The sequence below is a fragment of the Rhinatrema bivittatum genome, chromosome 5, assembly GCF_901001135.1.
Source record: "Rhinatrema bivittatum chromosome 5, aRhiBiv1.1, whole genome shotgun sequence".
Taxonomy (NCBI): domain Eukaryota; kingdom Metazoa; phylum Chordata; class Amphibia; order Gymnophiona; family Rhinatrematidae; genus Rhinatrema; species Rhinatrema bivittatum.
In genome coordinates, this window is record NC_042619.1 from 221,458,622 (window position 1) to 221,478,124 (window position 19,503).

The 19,503-nt window shown below is 48.9% G+C and overlaps 1 protein-coding gene and 1 long non-coding RNA gene across 2 annotated transcripts in view; one reads left to right on the plus strand and one right to left on the minus strand.

The window, feature by feature from the left end:
* The window catches only part of LOC115092459, a 93,298-nt gene extending 87,557 nt beyond the window's left edge, over positions 1–5,741 (minus strand). Inside the window, exon 1 of the long non-coding RNA XR_003857004.1 lies at positions 5,190–5,741. This is a non-coding gene — a long non-coding RNA (uncharacterized LOC115092459). The remainder of the gene's footprint in view (positions 1–5,189) is intronic.
* A 4,503-nt stretch (positions 5,742–10,244) lies between these two features.
* Positions 10,245–19,503, plus strand: part of NHS (NHS actin remodeling regulator) — a 337,410-nt gene continuing 328,151 nt past the window's right edge. The window contains exon 1 of the mRNA XM_029603299.1: positions 10,245–11,023. Coding sequence (XP_029459159.1) covers positions 10,621–11,023 — 403 coding nt within the window. The 5' untranslated portion in view covers positions 10,245–10,620. The remainder of the gene's footprint in view (positions 11,024–19,503) is intronic.

The following is a 19,503-nucleotide window of genomic DNA, read 5'->3' on the forward strand; positions in this document are numbered from 1 at the left end:
CCTCTTCCTGGAGGCCGCTTCAAACCAGGGCTCGCCTGCGAACTGGCCAGGATTTGCTCCAGGGCCTGGGAGGCCTCAATGTCCGTGGGGCCTGCCTGAGGCTGTTTGTGCTTGCATGGACTTCCTGGTTTGAGCCACGCCCTTCCCTAGGGGCCGGCCCGCAGCACTTCTCCATAGTTATAGGGCCAGCTAGGCGTGGGCCTGCCTAACTCCTCCCAGGGAGTCACCGGTCTGCAGCCCTATAAAAGGACTTCAACTTCATTCTGTCTTTGCCTTGCATCAGCGTGAGTTCTCTCTGGAGGCTCCCACCTGCCAGAGCCTTGTAAGGGTTTCTGTTCTTCGTGGAGCTCCTTGTCTCGTCTGCCTTCGTACCATGTCTTTGTGTCATGATGTCTTGCCTGAGGTCCCTGACCATGTCCTGATGTTCTGCCATAATCTTCCTCATCCTATTGTGTCTGCCTGCCAGGATGTTCTTCCCTGCGTCTTCGTCATGAGCTCCGGGCCTTCTGACCTGTTGGGCCTAGGAGTTGCCAACAGGTGGGATCTGTCCCTGCGCCCTGGAGCGTCTGTTCCCGCCAGCCTTGGGGGAAGCTTTGGATGACACCGGCTTAGTCATTGGAGTTCCTCTTTGCCTGGGTCTGCCCTGCGCTCGTCCCGTTCTCAGTAGTGGGACAGGGTGGTCCGAGACTAGCCCATTGGGTCTGCCTGTGAAGGTGGGCTGTGTAGGGCGCCCTGAGAGACAGTGCCAATGTCCTCCTGCCTTATGTCTTGTCTTGTTTGGATCAAGTTCCTCGTCATGCTTATGATGCCGTCGCATCAGCCCAGTCTTGTCCGAGATGCCGTCGCATCAGTCATAGTCCTGTCTACGTGTCAAGGCCTCCGTCTGCCCTCAAACTCAGGCCAGGCCTGCTGCTCCAATGCCGATCAAGCGGCAGGTCTGAAAGGGCTTGGAACAGTCGGAGGACCCTACCAACATCTCATGTTGTTGGCTCTGGGAGCTTGCAGGCCTGGCAGAGGGTAAGACCGTGTTCAGCCATGCTGAAGCATGCCGTCAACCCTTGGTCCAGCCCTGGATTCGTCTGGGGTTGGGCTGAGGCCCAAGGGCACACTAAACACCCCCTTCTCAACACTTGGGGCCTGAGATGCCACCAAGTCATCCTTTCACTATCCCTTCACCTTTTGTAAGTAAGGATCCTCTGTGTTTATCCCAAAACTTTCTGCTTCCGCTGCTCATTCCAGGAGGGTATTCCAGGCAACCACTACTCTTTCTGAGAAAAAATATTTCCTGATGTCCTCTTCTGAGTCTCCCTCCTCAGACCCTCATATCATGACCCCCTTGTTCTAGAGCTTCCGTTCCACTGACGGTTTGCTTCTTATGCATTATTAATAGCTTTCAGTTTTTTAAGGGTCTCAGTCATATCCTCCCTGTCTCTCCTCTCCTGTAGAGAATAAATCTTTAGGTCCTTAAATTTCACTGCATATGGCTTTTACAGCAGACCCTACACCATTTTGGTTCTCTTTCTCTGAACCACCTCCAGTCTATCTCTACCGTTTTGGAGGTGCAGCATCTCCACTTACAAATACAAGCTGAACCTTTTTTTTTGGGCCCGTGCAGAAAAGAGCCTGATTTGGACATCAGTGTGTGTCCATGTATCGGCCCAATGGGGAGCATGGCATGGCCACCAGCCTACTTTATTGACTAGGAGGCTTCCAGGGCTGGTGTCTGTGCAGTAGAAGTGGGAGGTTGGAAGTGGGCCCAGCATTTTCAATCCTACAAAATAAATACATTCCTGATAACAAGCGGTTCCCTCTTGAATGCATTTTACTGCCCATAATTTCAAGAAGTCAAGGATTTACCGTGATTAAGACTTGTACGCTTTGGGAAAGCAAAGGGCAACTCACCTGCCTTATGGTGCAAGAGCTAGAAATTTGCAACCATCTGTTTAGTTTGCTGTGGGTTGCTATGGTAACTTGGAGTCACTAACATAACACAACAGTTTAATTTATAGCGCATCTTCCCACAGCAGTACTCAAGGCACATTACGACGGCAACAAGCATTCAACAAGTCCAATACAACATAGTACTCATGGGACACTGAACAAAACTGTATGCTCTACAAGAAAATCACAATAAATCCAGGACTGCATTTAAAAGCATAGAACAATGATAAAAAAAAAAAAAATCACTGCATTAAGTAGAAATAAAAGCCAAACAAAATTTGGAAATCACCTCAATAATAATAATCTAAATATAAAAACAACTAAAAACAAAATGAGGTAATACAACAGCCAGTGAGCAAAATATTTTGAGTTAAACTCCAAAATGAAAGCCTGATGGAAAAGCCAAGTTTTCACTCGGCATCTACACAGCCCACAATCTGTCGTTGAGGGTGCAGGGCAGGAAAAGGCCCGTTTCCTCTTTTTCAACTTTCTCAGCGCAGGACTTGACCGTATACCTCCAAGTGCAAATAATAATGAGTGAAGCAGGGCACAGGCCAACCGGTGGGCACTCAGATAATCTGGGTCAAGGCCATTCGACCCTTTGAAAGTTTGTGCCTTACACTTTGCCCAAAACAAAACATGTAAATTCCACAATACTTGGGACAGAGTATCCCCTGCCTTAGACCCGGACAACACCAGAACAGCTGTATTTGTGGGTGGCCAAACACAGAATATTACAGTAAAAGAATCTCCAAAAAGCCAGGGCATATAGTAGCCCCACCAAATCTGGGCTATTAAAATATTTCTGTAATTGGTGAATACGTCAAAGTTGGAAAAAGCAGTAAGGCCAACAAGCCTGCAACAAGTTGCTGTCCCAACCCTTGGACCACTGTGAATTGCAAACACCAGCAGTGCATGCACGCAAGCGATGGGCCGGTCCTTCTGTGCCGTGGAACTAAGCTGAATGTGAGTAGTGTCAAAATGTTCTTCCCCTCCCTCAGTGCAGAGTGCCAGAATAAGTTTCAAAGCTTTATTTCTTTCTTATTCACACGCTAGCACATTCCAATGACTCTCTTGTTTATCCCCAGCATGGATGTGATGCCCTCCCTGCAGGGGGAGCTGCACGGCTGGAAGCTGGCTCTGATGGGTCCAAGGTCTGTCCCAGCAGAAGGCCCACAGCAGGAAAGAACATGCTTTTTCAGTGAAGAAGTTATTACGATAAGGCAGCACGATACACCCAGAGGTGATAGACGGGGTGAGGGGATTGGCAGCCCAAGTAGCTTCTAAATATATCGAATAATTGCTTTTACAGGCCTTGGGGCACTAAGCCAACTACATAGCTCAATTATGGTTTAAAAAAAACAAAACTTGAGCAAGTCTAGACCTTCACTAGCCTTTCCCTGGGATTCTGCATGGTGAGAATCCACACAACTGCCCTTCAGATGATGATATAAAGCCATTGGCACTGGCACACAGAAGCAAAATGTGGAAGACGAGGAGAAGGAGGAGGAAATACAATCTTTGGACTGTATTCCCTCCATCAGGCTTGAGGAAGGGCGCAAGGAAGAGGAGGGAGGGTTCAGGGGGTCACGTCCCATAGGTCAAGCCTTAATGAGGGGGCCATGGCACAGAAGACTTTGGAAACAAAGCTCTAAAGGTTGGTCCTTGAGCTTCTCCTGTATTGGTGACAGGGATTTGGGATTTTGCTACTCACCTTTCCAAGGTGACTTACAATCAGTTCCCTGTCCCAGAGGACGTACAGGCTTAGGGGGTCTATTTACTAAGCCACGGTATTTTCCCCACAGGTTTGTGAATCCTGAGGTATCATTGGTCCAGAAAATACTGCAGCTTACCCGACCCAACAACACATGACAGCGGCCCAACGTGGGGGCCATCATCTTATATAAGGGCTGACGTGGCCCCAGAGTTCCTTCCCCCAGAGCATGGTGTAAAGATCTATGGGGATCTATTGGATCGCCTTTCCAACCTTCCCCAGCTACCCTCTGAAGTGAGCAAAGGTAATATATTTAATCAACAGGGCTGCTGCTTCTAGTAGGCAAACTAGGCAGTCGCCTAAAGTGTCAAAATTTGGGCAGGTGGAAAAATCCCACCAGCATCAGGCCTGAAGGAGTGCTGTGCCGGAAGGGAGAACTGTGCTGGAGCGGCTGCTGCAAGTAGGAGGGATGTGCTGTGCTGGAGCGGCTGCTGCAAGTAGGAGGGATGTGCTGTGCTGGAGCCGCTGCTGCAAGCAGGAGGGATGTGCCGTGCTGGAGCCGCTGCTGCAAGTAGGAGGGAGTGCCGTGCTGGAGCCGCTGCTGCAAGTAGGAGGGAGTGCCGTGCTGGAGCCGCTGCTGCAAGTAGGAGGGAGTGCCGTGCTGGAGCCGCTGCTGCAAGTAGGAGGGAATGCCGTGCTGGAGCCGCTGCTGCAAGTTGGAGGGAGTGCTGTGCTGGAGCTGCTGCTGCAAGTAGGAGGGAGTGCTGTGCTGGAGCTGCTGCTGCAAGTAGGAGGGAGTGCTGTGCTGGAGCTGCTGCTGCAAGTAGGAGCCGCTGCCAACTGGTAAGCTGGGGAGGCGAATGCATGACCGAAGGTTCACTTACTCTTGCACCGGCCCTGTTAATCAATATGCCCCTACGTAAACCCTGCCCCTCCATCATGAAAACTCCTCTCATTATTAAAACAAATACAGAAATAACCCCCACCCCCCCAACCCCATCCTCCAGGCCACTCCAACCCAGACCCATGGTGCATTTATATAAACTCTGGTGGTCTGATGTTGAAAGCCAGAGCAACCCCTATGGCTTTGGTGCGTAATGAAAAGCAATCCTTTGCTCCAAGGGGGGCGGGTCTGTGTTCTGTATTTTTTTTCAGCAAGGCATTGCATAAATGTTTTACCATGTGGTAAAGCCCTAACACAGCTTAGTAAGTGACCCCCGCTTAAGTTAGGTACCTGAGGCAATGGAGGGTACAGTGAGCTGCTCCAGATCACAAGGACTTAAGTGGGATATCACCAGCCCAAGAAGCACATTGGCGGCGACGACAGCAGCACAGGAGCATCCACTAAGCTCCCCTGGCCCTTCGAATCCTTAAGAAATAAGATTGCGAATGACATTTTCCAGTCATTCTTCAACAATTACATTCCATGCATCTGGTTGGCACCAAAATCCATGGGGAATGGCAACTTCTGGTCATTCCTTCGGCACTGCAGGCATGTTGCACACTTAATAAAAACAGCAAACATAAGACCTACTCGCGCAGTACAGCTCCTCTTTCTGCATCGTAATTCCTCTTTCTTTGATGGCTGATTAAACTGTACAAAATCACTTGATGTCTTCCTGCGCCACCGAGGCTGATGGGAGCCGGGCCATGCCTCCGTCAGGAATGTGAGAGCTATGAAGCCCTTAACAGAGCGGCAGGGATGGCATCACCTAATTAAGTGCTATTATTAAAGTCTTCCAATAATCGAGACGTTGTATACAGAAGAGATTTCTAGGCGTGGCTGCAAGCCTTCCCTTGGCTCGCCTCCAGGGCTGGGTAAGTGGCCACGCAAAGCCTTTTCTCTGCAGGTACTGGGGGACGTTGGAAATGCACCACCTTCCCAGGCCTGGGCAGTTTGCCTGGCCGTCTCTGTACCTCAGCGGGGATGATCTGTGCCATAGGCAGCATCCGTGAGAAGTGGTGGGGGCGGGAAGACGAACTCTCGGGTACAAACTCACACACGCACAGCTCAAAAGCGGAGATAACCACGTGGAAAAGAATATGCACTTCCAAGGGCTTCCTCGTATCGTAAGAGCGTTTGTGAAAAAAAAACCCAAACAAACCCCACTTGTGGGAACATTCTTTGGTACTTAAATTTGCATATGGTTATGACTACTAACCAATGGCAGGGCAGCTTTCAGCCTGATTGATGACGTGACAATGTGCTCTGACCTCCCTTAAATTTTTGCTGAGCTGAATTGTTTCCCTATAGCAAATTACAGCAAACAGAGATTCTGAGTGTGTGGGGGTGGGGGAGGGGGAGGCATCGAGGCCACACACGAAAAGCATGGGCCAGGGGGTCAAGTGACGGAAATTTAACAAGACTGAATGAAAGTTGTGACGGGCGTACGGATAGACAGGAGGATTTTATAAGGATTTTAAAGTTCAAGGTTCTTTTTGAGAACATTGTTTTACGTTATGTTATGTTTTACACACTTTGTTAATTGTAAACCGGGTTGATGTGATGCCTGTCATGAAACTCGGTATAACAAAACAATAAATAAATAAATAAATAAATAAATAAATAAATAAGGTCAGTTTCCCTAGAGGAAACTAGGCTACAGCTTTTAACCTGTGGTCTAACAGTTTTAAAAATTCTTGATGTCAACCAATGGCAGGACAGCTTTAAAAAAATGTTCGATGACATCACAATATGCTCTGATCTGTCTGAGAGTGCAGCTGAATCGTCCTGTTTCTCTGTAGGAAACAAAATTAAAAACAAAACAAAAACCCCAAAACTGAATGATTCCTTTTTTTCTTTACCACCAGTTTTCATCTGTTCCTCTGTTGGGCTATGGTGCCTCCTTTCTCATCCGTTGGGCGTTTTTTAATCTCTGTTTTATGATCTCCCACCTAGCCCAGCCATTGCAGTGACGGTCTATGGCTGGGGGCCGCTGACTGCGGCCCCTGCCTGGAGCCGGCATGCATGAACCCTAGACGCAGCCATCAGGCTGAGATTCCCTTCTCCCCTGGGGCTGTGAACCCTTCCTCCACAGTATCTCCAGCCCTAGCCAGCCTGGGAAAGAGAAACCAGACCTAGGAACCAAACTCGGGTCTTAATGCAACTTTGGATATTAACTGGTGATCGTAAGTTAGCTACCCAGTGCCACAAGGCCATGGCTAGAGCCAGCAGAATGGTTAGGGGCATTGGGTCAGACATAACAGATACAAAAAAGGAGGTGATAGAGCATGTGTACGGGCAGTTGGCGAGACCTCACCTGGAATTCTGGAGGCTGTGCCTAGGAAAGGATCTAGAATAAGACAGAGCGAACACAGTCCAAAGAATGGCTACCATTAGCCCCGTAGGAAAGGAGATACAAATGAGACATTCAAATTCCTGAAAGGTATAAATAATGCACAATAAGCAAAGCTTTTCCAGAGGAGAAGATGCTCTTGGTCATGAGTCGTGGACCTGCGCTCAGACCTTTGCATTTTCAGAAGCTGGGGCAAAAATCTTCCCGCCCCCCCCCCCCCACCCCCAATTCTCCTTGCACGTCACGGCAAGTGGAACCATGGGTGCGGTGCTTTGTCAGGATAATTTGCAAAATGGATTTAGGTGCTTAAATCCGCTTCAAAAATTAGAACTTTCCTGCATTTCTGCCACCTAATTTAGATGGGCTGGGATAAAATGAACCCCAGAACAACCTAATGACCAGGTAATGACATCTCTAATTATTCTAGATCCACTGGAAAACACAAACAAGTCGCATCGCCTCAATATATATATATATATATATATATATATATATATTTTTTTTTTTTTTAATCTAGCCCTCTTCAGGAATAATAAAAGATAAAGTCCAGAGAGCATGGTTTTAACAGAGATAAGATGCTTTCTTTTCTTCTGGTTTTCCTCGGGGGAAGTACCTCAGTCCAGTCCAGTAAACGCTTTCCTGGCACCCTCACCAATAATAATCAGAATAAGAAAAGAAAATCATTACGCGGAAGCAAAATCTACCAGAAATCAGCCAGACAAGCAGGTTTGCAACCCATTTGAGTTAAAACAAGCCTTTTAAAAACTGAAAATACCAATTGTTTTTCTTTCTTTCTTTCTTTCTTTCTTTTTTTAATAAAAAGCTTGCTTTTGGAATTTACAGCCGTGTTTAGAAGGTGCAACACACCAGTGCCCACACACACACACATATACACAATGCCAGGTAACAAAAGTGATATTTTAAGGCAAAATATTTCCAGAAGGGTGTTCGTCTTAGTCTGAGTAGCAAAAACAACAGCGAGGATAATGGGCCCCTGACAGACTCATCAATTTTATTGAAGCAGGAGCTTTTCAAGACAAGAGAGCAATGTTAGGTTCCATTTTAGGAGTTAACCACCCAGGAAAACATTCTGGGCATCATAGTGGATAATACATTGAAATCGTCGGTTCAGTGTGCTGTGGCCATCAAAAAAGCAAACAGAATGTTGGGAATTATTAGGAAGGGAATGGTGAATAAAATGGAAATTGTCATAATGCCTCTGTATTGCTCCATGGTGAGACTGCACCTTGAATACTGTGTACAATTCTGGTCGCCACATCTCAAAAAAGATATAGTTGTGATGGAGAAGGTACAGAGAAAGGTGACCAAAATGATAAAGGGGATGGAACAGCTCCCCTATGAGGAAAGGCTAAAGAGGTTAGGACTGTTCAGCTTGGAAAAGAGACGGCTGAGGGGGGATATGATAGAGGTCTTTAAGATCATGAGAGGTTTGAACGGGTAAATGTGAATCGGTTATTTACTCTTTCAGACTAGGGGGCCCTCCATGAAATTAGCAAGTAGCACATTTATAATAAATCAGAGAAAATTCTTTTCCACTCAATATACAATTAAGCTCTGGAATTCATTTCCAGGGGATGTGGTTAGTGCAGTTAGTGTAGCTGGATTTAAAAAAGGTTTGGATAAGTTCCTGGAGGAGAAGTCCATAAACTGCTATTAATCAATAGGGAATGGCCACTGCTTGTTGCCGGCATTAGTAGCTTGGCATCTATTTAATGTTTGGGTACTTGCCAGGTACTTGTCACTTGGATTGGCCACTGTTGGAGACTGGATACTGGGCTAGATGGATCCTTGTTCTGACCCAGTTATGGCAATTCTTGTGTTCTAAAATGGAAGCTAGTCAAAGATGCGGAGTTCAGTTCTGCAAAAATCTCCATGCTGCAGACATGGATGGCCAGCCCCGCGGACTTCTTTCTCACGCTGAAAATAAAACCTCAAACAAACAAACAAAATCTCTCTGAGGAGGCCCACAGGGGATGTATTGGGCTTGTGCAGAATTTCTGGCAGAGAAAAGGCCTCTGATACTTCCAGGGAACAGTAAATCAGCTGGAAGACGTTGTCCCTCTATAAATGATACAGGACCAGTCTCTGCACTCCGACTTTGCCTTGTTTCACTGTCAGATTGTATGAATGCAATATATATTCCTATCCTTGCTGTAGTATTTCCATGCATGAATCATTTGAGGAGAAAGCATATGGTATTTTTGACTTGTCAGAATCAACAGGGATGGGTTGTTTTTTTTCCTCTTGGTAGAGTTTCTAGCAATGAAATGAGGGGAGGTATAATGACAGCCTTGGTGTGTGATTCCCTAACACAACCTGGAAGTTTTTGAGGGAATTTTATGTTTTAGATCTAATGCTGATTGTCCTGAAGGGTACATAGGAGGGTTCTGGAACAGGTCCAGAGATACCAAGCAAGCGCCCCAGTTCATGGAAGGAAATTTTAAGGTTGGTCCTGAATTTTTTTTTATCACCCTCTCCCCCCTCCCCCTCCTGGTGCATTCTGGTACCTGCTGCACTGATTGCACATGGTAGAGGCAGGGATTGCAAATACCATAGGGCACAGAGCTGTAAATTACAAAATCAGGACTGGACTATGGTCTTCCTTCTGAACTGGGTCACACTTAGCAGGTTTCTGGAGTTCTGCGGGCCTCGTCTTCCCTATCCTGTGTAACATAACTCAGACCATGCATAAACTGGAATGCTCTCTCCACCCCCTAAAAATCCACCTGCAATTACCAGGTGAAAGAGCAACTGACCAACTAGATTACATTTTACAAAAATCATTTTAAATGTACCTTAATTTTCGTAGTACAAGGATCTAGAGAATATTAACAGTAATTAACCACACGGCAAATTAGCCACAGAAGGTCTAACAGGTCTCTTCAAATGCTAAGAGGAGACTGCTTCATCCCATACATCCATCCTATTTAAAAAGTGATCTTCTTAGGCTTTGCCGTCCAAAGTGAAATCTCTAAGTTCTCTCTCTCCGATCCCTCCCCGTCCTGTTTTGCGGCTGCAGTGATTTTGCAGCGGGCATCTCCTGCAATAAACAGGGGGCTTCTAGCGCCTCCTGGCGGTGGAGAGACGGCACCGCCTGTCTCTTTCCCAGGCATTGCTTTCTTTTTCTTTCTTTCTCTCTCTCTCTCTCTTTTCTGTGGCCGCAGGAAAAAACCAGGATTCCCGGGTCCGGGTTTTCAGCCCAGCCCAGCTCAAATCCACCTCGCTTACGGTGAAAGGAGGGGAGGGAAAGGGAAAAACAGCTCCCGAAAAAGCACTTGATGATCAGAGGAGAGCAGGGAGCGGGAGAGGCGGTGCGGGGCTGGGCTGCTGCTACGCTTGCGAAGCGAGCCCCGCATATCATGGCCAGAGCCAGCGGCAGCCGCCGGCACCCAGGAACTGCCAGAGGCTGAAGAGCTCCAAATCGGCAACTCCGGGGCAAAGCCGAATCGCTGGCGGGAGATATTTGGGGGGAAGGCAGTGAGAGCGTTATATTTATCTCCCCCCCCCCCTTGTTTTGTTTTTTTTTGGAGGATCTGGAATTATTATTTTTTTATGTGATTGAAGAGCACCGGGAATATTATTATTATATATTTTTTTAGGGGGGGGGGGGAGGAGAAGGAACGAACAGCAAGTACATGGTTTGCAGCGATGCCCTTCGCGAAGCGGATCGTGGAGCCCCAGTGGCTGTGCAGGCACGCCGCGTCCCCGGGAGGAGGAGGAGAGGAGCAGCAGCAGCAGCCGCCCCGCCGGCGGCGGCGGCGGCGTGGGGAGGCGCCGCCGGCGGCCGCCGAGGAGCCGGAGCCGGAGGCGGCGGCTGCCGGGGACGAGGCGCCGCCGCCGCCGGCCGCGCCGGACCTGGGCTCGGTCGGTAACGTGGCTCTGTCCCGGCTCCTCCGGCAGCTCTCCGACGTGGCCAGGCACGCCTGCTCGCTCTTCCAGGAGATCGAGGCGGACATCCAAGCCACCGGGCGCAGGGTGCGGGCGCTGCAGGGGAGAGTCGGCGGCGTGCAGCAGCTGGCGAGCAGCCTGGATCCCAAGCAGGAGGCAGTGCGTGAGTACCAGAGGGGTCCGTGCATACCGGCGGGGGGGGGGGGGATGCACCAGACCAGACCAGACCAGAGCCCATCCCAGAACCCCCACCCAGAACCATGCGTCCCATCCGGCAGAGCAGGGGGTACCAGACCAGACTTCCACCCCCAAAACTTCCTGCACCACTTCGCGCCCGCCTGGCCGGGGTGCTGGCAGGTGGAGGCTGGGGTGCCGGAGGGTCGTGAAGTCGCCGGGCCTCCTTTGCGTGACAGCAGTTTGAGGAGGCTGCAAGCGCATCCCGGGGGAGTTTACCGAGCGCTCCAGTCCGCCCCATCGGTACCTCCGGATCTGCTGGCTTGGGGGGAGGGGGGGTGGAGGTAGGGGTGAGATTGGTATAGATTTCCTTCTGCACTTTTGCCCGCGTGAATGCTGCGAAGTTTCTTCCGAGGCCGGTGTGCGGTGATCAGCAGCTGCTGCTGGGCGCAGGGAGGGGCAGAATCGGGGCGGGTGGGCTCCAGGTACACCCGGTCCTGAGAGACGGCTCTGAGCTGTGCATTGCAGGTGGGCATTGCACTACCCAGAGACGAGCCGTCCTTTTGGGGTGGGGACTGCCGACAGACCAAAAGTAACCGGGAAATCACTGCAACGGCACTGGGGGAGATCTCCCTCACCCCCACCTTTCACGTATTAATGTGCGATCCACTTAAAAGCTGCTGCTTGGACCACACCTGTATGGATATATATTATCTGGTCAGTGCCAGTATATGTGTGTGTGTGTGTGTGTGTGTGTGTGTGTGTGTGTGTGTGTGTGTGTGAAGGGGCGGGGGCAGGAGTGTGAAACTCTATTTTCTGCTCAGTGTGCAGTGTGTGTACCTGTAACAGTTGGCCACTGTTGGAAACAGGATGCTGGGCTTGATGGACCCTTGGTCTGACCCAGTATGGCATTTTCTTATGTTCTTATTATCCGTGCAGTGTGTGTGTGTGTGTGTGTGTGTGGGGGGGGGGGGGGGGTATATCTGTGTATTCTCTGTAGTACTTAGTGTATGTATGTTGGGTATATATCTGTGTATTATCTGTTCAGTGTGTGTTTCAGTGTGTGTGTGGGGGTGTATATCTGTATATTTTCTGCTGTGTGTGTGTGTATGTGTGTGTGGGGGTGTATCTATGTATTATCTGCTCAGTGTGCTGTGTGTACCTGAGTATTATCTGCTCAGTGCTCAGTCTGTGCGTGTAAGGAGGCATGGAGCTGTGATTTATCTGCTCAGTGCGCACAGTTTGTGTGAGCAGAGCTGTTTCTGCTCGCACAAACTGTGATGATGTCAGTGGTTTGTGGCTTACATAACCCTCTTCCTGCCTGGCCTGTCTGATAGGGCATATTCAGAGAAGTGCGGAGCCAGGACACCGGCTCTCTTCATTGGGAGTCTTCCTTAAGAGTTGATAAGGCTGTTTGAATATTAATATGGTGTGTGTATATATATATATATATATATATATATACACACACACACACACACACCCCATATATATAAAGTTGAATTCTAGGTGAAAAAAATATACCCAAGTCTGCTTTCAAACAGGCTACAACTTTCTGTTTGAGCAGGAAGAATTAAAAAGTAGATGACGGAGGCTGGAAAGAATTAGGTCCTTTGTGTTCCCTCCCTGAATCTCACTTCCTTTCCTTACCTCTAACTCTGCCTGCAGCGTGGGACCTGCTGGGCGCTGCCCAGAGCTGGCAGCCTGGCTCAGGGGGGGGCAGTCGCGGGACGGTGGCAGCGCTACTGGTGAGGAAGGCACATCTGGCGGCTTTCCTAAATGGGAGACGGGCGGCTGTTCGGATTTCTGAAACCGTCGCCAGCCTCTTCCATGGACGATTGCAGTTGTTGTTGGCAAGGCAGCCAGCTCAGTCCACGGCGCTGGGTTAGAATAAAGGCTGACCAGCTGTGGGTAGGTGACACTTGCTGGTTGGCCTAGCCCTCTGGAAGCCCCTGTTCTGTACTTTTGAGGTGGGGGGAGGGATGTCCTGACAGAGCTGAATGAACAGATGTGGGCGCGTGACAGAAGCACCTCCCAGTCCCGCTTTCCTCCTGCAGATCCCCAGCGTCCGGAGCGGCACTGGGGATAACTGCGCCGAGGCGACTGTTTCTCCCGCTAAAGAGCAGCTTGGACTGATTTTGGCAAGGCATCTCTTAGTGGCTGCCGCGCTTCGTGATTGAATTATCTCGCTTCCTTCCTCCTCTGCAGCTTACTGCGGGCTGGGCTGCCAGGTTTTTAATGACATTGGATGGAGGGGGAACCCTCGACGGGGCGTTTTCTCCTTGTGCTTCCCTTTCAGACGAGTTGCCATCCTCCTCTCGGTCGCCTTTTGGTTTCCAGATAATTATTAGCCACAGCAGGGTGAGATGGAATTTTTATTTTGTTTCTAAACCCTTTCTACTTAAAATGTATTTGGGTTTTTTTTTTTATTTGTGAGGAGGTGGTACGTAAAGATCAAGGACCAATGTTTTGCTCCTTTCATGCTGTGAGGAGGTGGTGGGGCTATTCTTCAGGGGGGGGGGGGCGTGGGGGTGTGAACATCCTCACCTGCCTATTCTAGGTCCACATCTTTAAAAGATCAACAAAAGCTGTGGTCTGTTGGCTGTCTTGGGTTTCCAGATGGTCCCTGACACCTCTAGGCAGCATCCTTGCTCCTGGTCTAGGGCTGAAGTTAGGGGTGGTTTTCTGTGGCGAATCGTGGGAGGCCTTGACTTGGCACTGAGGGGCATATCTGGAATTCTTCCCCGCACCTCGTTCCTTGCGCCTTGTCAGAAGGGCTTCCTGCTGCATGCGGGCCTTCTGTCCTCCTCCTCCTCCTCCTTCATAGGTGCGATTCCAGCAGCTCACTTTCCTCTCCTCCTCCCCCCCCCCCCCCCCCCCCTGATGTGCTTCCCGGACAAGGTCTGGTATGTTTCTTTGCTGCCGAGCTCCGGAGGTTAGCTTTGAAAAGTGGTGGTGGGGGAAACGAGGTGGAAGCTGGCTGTGTGGTTGCTTCAAAAACCTCTCCGGGAATGAGGTCATGTTCTAGGGTCAACTGGCTGTCGACTTCAAAAGGGAAGGGTGCCCCCCCCCCCCTCCTCCAAGGAAGATTATGTTTTGAGTTTTGGGAAAGGGGGATGATGGTTTTCAAAAACTCCCATTTAAGTTGGTGCTCTTGAAACGTCAACTGCAGTGGGGAAGGGGGCCTGTTCCAGATGGATTCTATAGAAGAATGATGCGTATTCTTTTGTAGCACTACGAGGACGCACCGTGCTGTGCTGTAGACAGATAATTCACACAGCTATAAAATGTCACTGTTACAAAAGCTGGACGGGAGGGGAGCTTGAATGATTTGCTCAAGGTCGCCCGAGATCTCACTTTGGCAAAATTTCTGACCCACCTCAGTAGCAGAGTACTGGCATTTTTTTTCCTCATGCTATAAACCAAGATATTCAGGTTGGTTTGGGGGGGGGGGGGGGGGAGGTGTCCTGTGCGTGACTCTTCGCACACGTCCACATGTTAAAAAATAGAGGCCATGGAGGGGGAGGCTCTGCAGGCTCCATTCTGCTCTCTGCTTGTTAGTAATTACCACTTCTGTGGCACTACTCCATGTACACAGCACTGTACAAAACCACTCTGCTTTCACTCCAGTTTCTTGATTTAACAGATGCTTTTTTTTTTTCCTAAGGGAGCTGTCAAAATGAGCTGAGAGATGCTTCACGAAGGTGCAGCATTGGAGGAAAAGGTTCCTCCTCATGCATCTCAGCCGATGTCACTTTATACCATAAAGGCACCTGGACTAATGCGTCAAAGTGCTGGGGAAGGAAATCAAAGCCTTGGCTCTCTCTTTTTTTTTTTTTTGTGGAAAGGGATAGGCAGGGCTTTTCATCGCTAATTCAACAAAACAACTCTTGGGTGATTAGGCGACGGGGAGATTTCAGCAGACTTTCAAAGAAGGGAAGCCCTACCCCCCCAAATGCTTCGGCGTGGATTTGGGGAGTTGAAGGGGGCTCGGAGCCCATCATGAGTTTTGTTTAGCAGCGAGGGTCTGCGAATATCTGGGCACGAAGCCAGGGTCACCTTGCCCCACTCTACTTGCCGAGGGAACATCGAGTGCCTTCTTGTGCCGGCCCGGTTAGGGGTCAGTTCCGATTCACTCTGTTCCACATGCACGGAAGTTGGACTTGTGGGGGCTTGAGCATCCCCAATATCCAGCAAACACCTTCGCTGTATCCGGAGAAAGGCCACGTGTGTTGTGAGGTTCCCCCCCCCCGAATCATTCCAGGAAGTTGGCTTCCCGTGGGAGCTAGTTGAAGAAGCTTGGGAGGTGGAAAGCAAAGCCAAGGACCTTAACCCCGGCTTGGGCACTAACCGGCGACCGACGCCCTGCTCTGCAAAGGCTGTTGCCGCTGGAAAGGCAATGTCTTCTCCTGCCCAGCTTTGATTTCCCAGGCAGACCTCACGCGGTTTCCCCCTCACAGAGCAGATCGTTTCTGGAAAACAGGTCCCGTAGAGCGGGGTCTGACGCAAGGGCCGAGGTGACCAGGCCTTGCTCGCCTGCCCGGGCTGTGGGAGATGGGGCCCAGCAAAGGAGCGCCCCCCCCCCCCCCCCGAGCGCGGGATCGCTTGAAAGAGTCGCGGGGGAGTGGGAAAATCCACAGTGAGCTCTGAATGAAGGCTCATGGGGGCCCAAATCCCAGCCCTGGTTCTGATTTGAGCTGGAAGCCCTCTTTGTTTTATTTCCAGGACATCTCTGATTTTGTGAGCTAAAGTCGGCGGAGGAGTCCGTGGGAACAGCATGCAGGGCAGGGAGCCTTCTTATGCCAGCGCAAGGCGTCACTGACGCTGGCGTGCTCCTTAGGGGGAGGCATCGTCCTTGTTCCTGGCTTCTTATCATCTTACTCAGAACCCTCCTTGCCGGGTACGACGGATTGGCTTGATTTTTGTTTTTTTTCACCCCCCCCCAGCTGGAATGGAAATGCCTGGTCTTCCAGCTGATGGCACGTTCGTAATTCTGTGCGCAGTTTTGGGCCGGCGCGGTCCGACCTTATCACATCCAGGTCGGGGCAGTGCCAGGGACTCTCTGCTTTCAGAAATGAGCTCCTGCTTCTTTCTATTCACTTGCAGCTCCACCCAGATATGGCATTGCTTCTTTTTTTTTTTTTTTAACTCCTGGGGTGGTGGCCTCTGTTTCCTGGTCTTCCCCCTTCTTGCCCGGCTGCCGCTGATCTCCTTCTGGTCACCTTTGCTCACCTCACCAGCTGTTTCTCACTGTGCCTCGTGTGCCCTCCCATCTCCTCTCCGGTGCCAGCATCCCCCCTCTGATCTCCAAAATGTTCTTATTTTTTCCAACAACTTCAACAATAAAATTCTTCCTACCTTTGCATTTATTGGTTAGCCACGTGGCCTGTGCCGTTGGGCGAGACACCCTGTAAAAGGGCCTCACTTAAATCCAGGAATACAGAAATACTGTAACTCTCTTCATCTACGTTAAGCCAGGCTGTGCCTGCAAACTTTAATAACTTTTGTGGCTTCTCTTCTTGGAGGAGATTCTGTGCTTTGCCTTCCTTGCTTCTGGCCTGGAAGTGACCCGGGTAACGCTGTCCGCGTGCTCGCTGTGGATGTTGGGCCAGACTTCAGCTTTCCTGCGAGTTCGGTATTACTTTCCCGAAAGCAGTGCTGAGCTTGAGATGGTAAGACGATAGCAGATCCGCCCTTTCCGTCTCAGATTAACCTCCCCCTTCGTGTTGGTTTTGGTGCTCATGCGATGCCTCGCTGTGCTTCAAACGGGGCATGAAGGGCGCTGCCGGCCCCTCCCGAGGGCAGCGACTCCTTGAGTCTAGAGAGGAGCGGGCAGCGCCAGACGTGCCAGGGTCCATGCCTCTCTCTCTCCAGGCCGGGCGGGGCAGAAGAGCTGTGCCCTGTGCAATGCACGATATGGCGGCCCCCCCTGTCTCCCACATCCGAGGGAAAGCAGCCGTACCCCGTCGACCCACCATAGCCTGGAGGCAACAAGATCTAGGGAACATGAAAAATGGCTCCAGCGCACTTTTTGAACAAAAACCCATAAGGAAGTAAGAAACCGAGTTTTTGATTGGTCAGTTCAGATATTGCGCTTATTATTTTTGAGGGATGGGGAGAGTTTGCAGAACCGTTGTGCAAATCAATGCATTTTAAATGAAAACACAGTGGCTTTAAACATAGTTCATAGCAGTAATAACATGTTCCAGGATGGTGCACATATCATCTTCCAATGCAAGAGGCCTTGGATTGTTTTGTATACCACAGCCACTCTGCCGTATATATCATGGTATATCACACCCTGTACCACTCTGTCACATCATCTCATTGTGTACCACAGCCTGTCACAGCATCTGGGGGGAATACTATCGTCATATTGCTGTTGTGTTTATGTGGGCAGTGGAATGATCTTGTGGTTTCAGCACTGGGCTGTGATTCAGGACAAGTCCTGGGATATGAATTCAAGTCTGCCCTCTGCCACGGGCTCCATGGGTGGGACCTTGGGTGAGTTAGAATTCCCAGTTTTGACCTTGACTTAACCTTCACACTTTATCTGCCCTGTGATGCTTGTTTGTAAATGTGCTTCGGTTAACAGCCCTATATGGAGCAATAAATAATAGTAATTTAAAAAAATCCAATCTAATAAATCTATATTTCCTAGGATAAATATATATCCTAAAAGCAAGAGATTATAAAAAAATCAGATGATATAATCACTTAGGAAAGAGAAAATAAGTGTCATGAAACAGAAGTCCACAGAAAGATTTTTTTTTTGTTTTAAAGGTTGTTTATCCGATCCTAAGGAAGAGGAGGGAATCTTGAATGTAAACCCAGTCCCTCCCTCATGGAGAGCAATTTGGCCTTATGTGTTAGGTTTATCAAAACAACCCTGACATGAGACATAAATTTCACGGAAGTTCTGTGGCTGCCAGAGCTCAGCCTTTAGAGAACCAGAGGAATAAGCCAAGAAGACTGTCGAATGGCATGCAGCATCCTTCGAGAGAAAGGGGAGTTTTGCCCCACGATGAGCTTCCTCATTCAAACACCGTCATGCCTTTGCTCTATGAGGCAGGTACATGTCATGAGGAGTGTTGTGGGATGGCACCCATCTTTCCTATCCTTAAAGAAAAAGTTTGAGAAATTGAAAAGCAAGCCCTGGATTCAGAGTGTTTCTTGGGTGGTACTTACATGAATTAGAGCTCCATAGGCACAATATAGGGAAAAAAAGCCCTTTATTAATCTGACTTTTTCCGCCCCAAGTAACTTTTTCAAAGATGGTATTTAAAGTCCAGAAGCATGCTGGCAGAATGATATATTCCTCGTGTTCACATTCCTTTCATTGTCGGAAGATGCAATTAGACTAAATCCTTGGTTTTCAGATGATAAGGTAATAAAATGCATTCAGCCCACAAAGTGCCAGGGGAGTTTTCCAAAACACAAGGTCTGAGGGCTAGAAATGATCACATGCAGTGATTTCAAGAGACAGGATATTTTCCCTTCCAGAATACATTTTTTAGTTTTAGAGATGTGTCTCGAAGCAGCAAGTATGCTAAAAAATAAATGTTTTTTTGAATAATTTTGCTAGCAGTTGACATATATAAAAGGAACAGGAGTGTCTTTTTTTTAAATCTAATTTCTTACATTTTCTTTCTGAGGGGTTATTACTGCTTAAAGTTTTTTGTTTTTTTTTTTAATGCTCCTCCTGCTTAGTTGCTCCCATGCTTATGGGTAGCTGCTGTGCTGATTTTTTATCATCAGTTTCCTGCCCATGGCATCCATTCGAAATGTTTCCTAGATTCAGTATGCAGTGTTTGCTTCAAGCATGGGTTGGTTCAGTTGGCTTGTCTTTTGCTTGGGTCTGCGGGGTGCTAAGTAGATGCTGCTTGCACTTTTTATGTAAAACCCAGATGAAATATTCAAGGTGTATTGATAAGGTGGATGCCATTCAGAGGAGGGCCACCAACACGGTACAGGGTCTGCCATCCACAGAGAGACCGAAGACGCTAAAAATGTACTATCCAGAAGACAAGAGAGAGGGGAGATAGGATACACACCTTTAAATGTCTTCAATAAAGTACCAGAAGGAAGCATTTTCCATATAGTGAAAGGGTTCATCATATGAAGCTGAAGGGACAAAGCTCTAAAGATATTTGAGAATAGACTTTTTTTTTTTTTTTTTTTTTTACTGAGAATATAGTGGATGCTTGGAACAGACTTCCAATGGAGGTTATAAGAGCCAAAGCAATGGTAGAATTTAAGCATGAATGGGATAGACACAGACGGACCTTGATGGCAGGGGAAGGGAGGAAGAAGACCATGGAGGGAGTAAGATCTGCGAGAGCATGGTAGGTGGGCAGAATGGATGGACCAAGAAATGATCCTTTTCTCCCGATATTTGTTTCAAAGTTTCTGTTAATCAGCCTCTCCTCCTTGAATAATAAGAATAAGAACCAACACTGATACCATTTT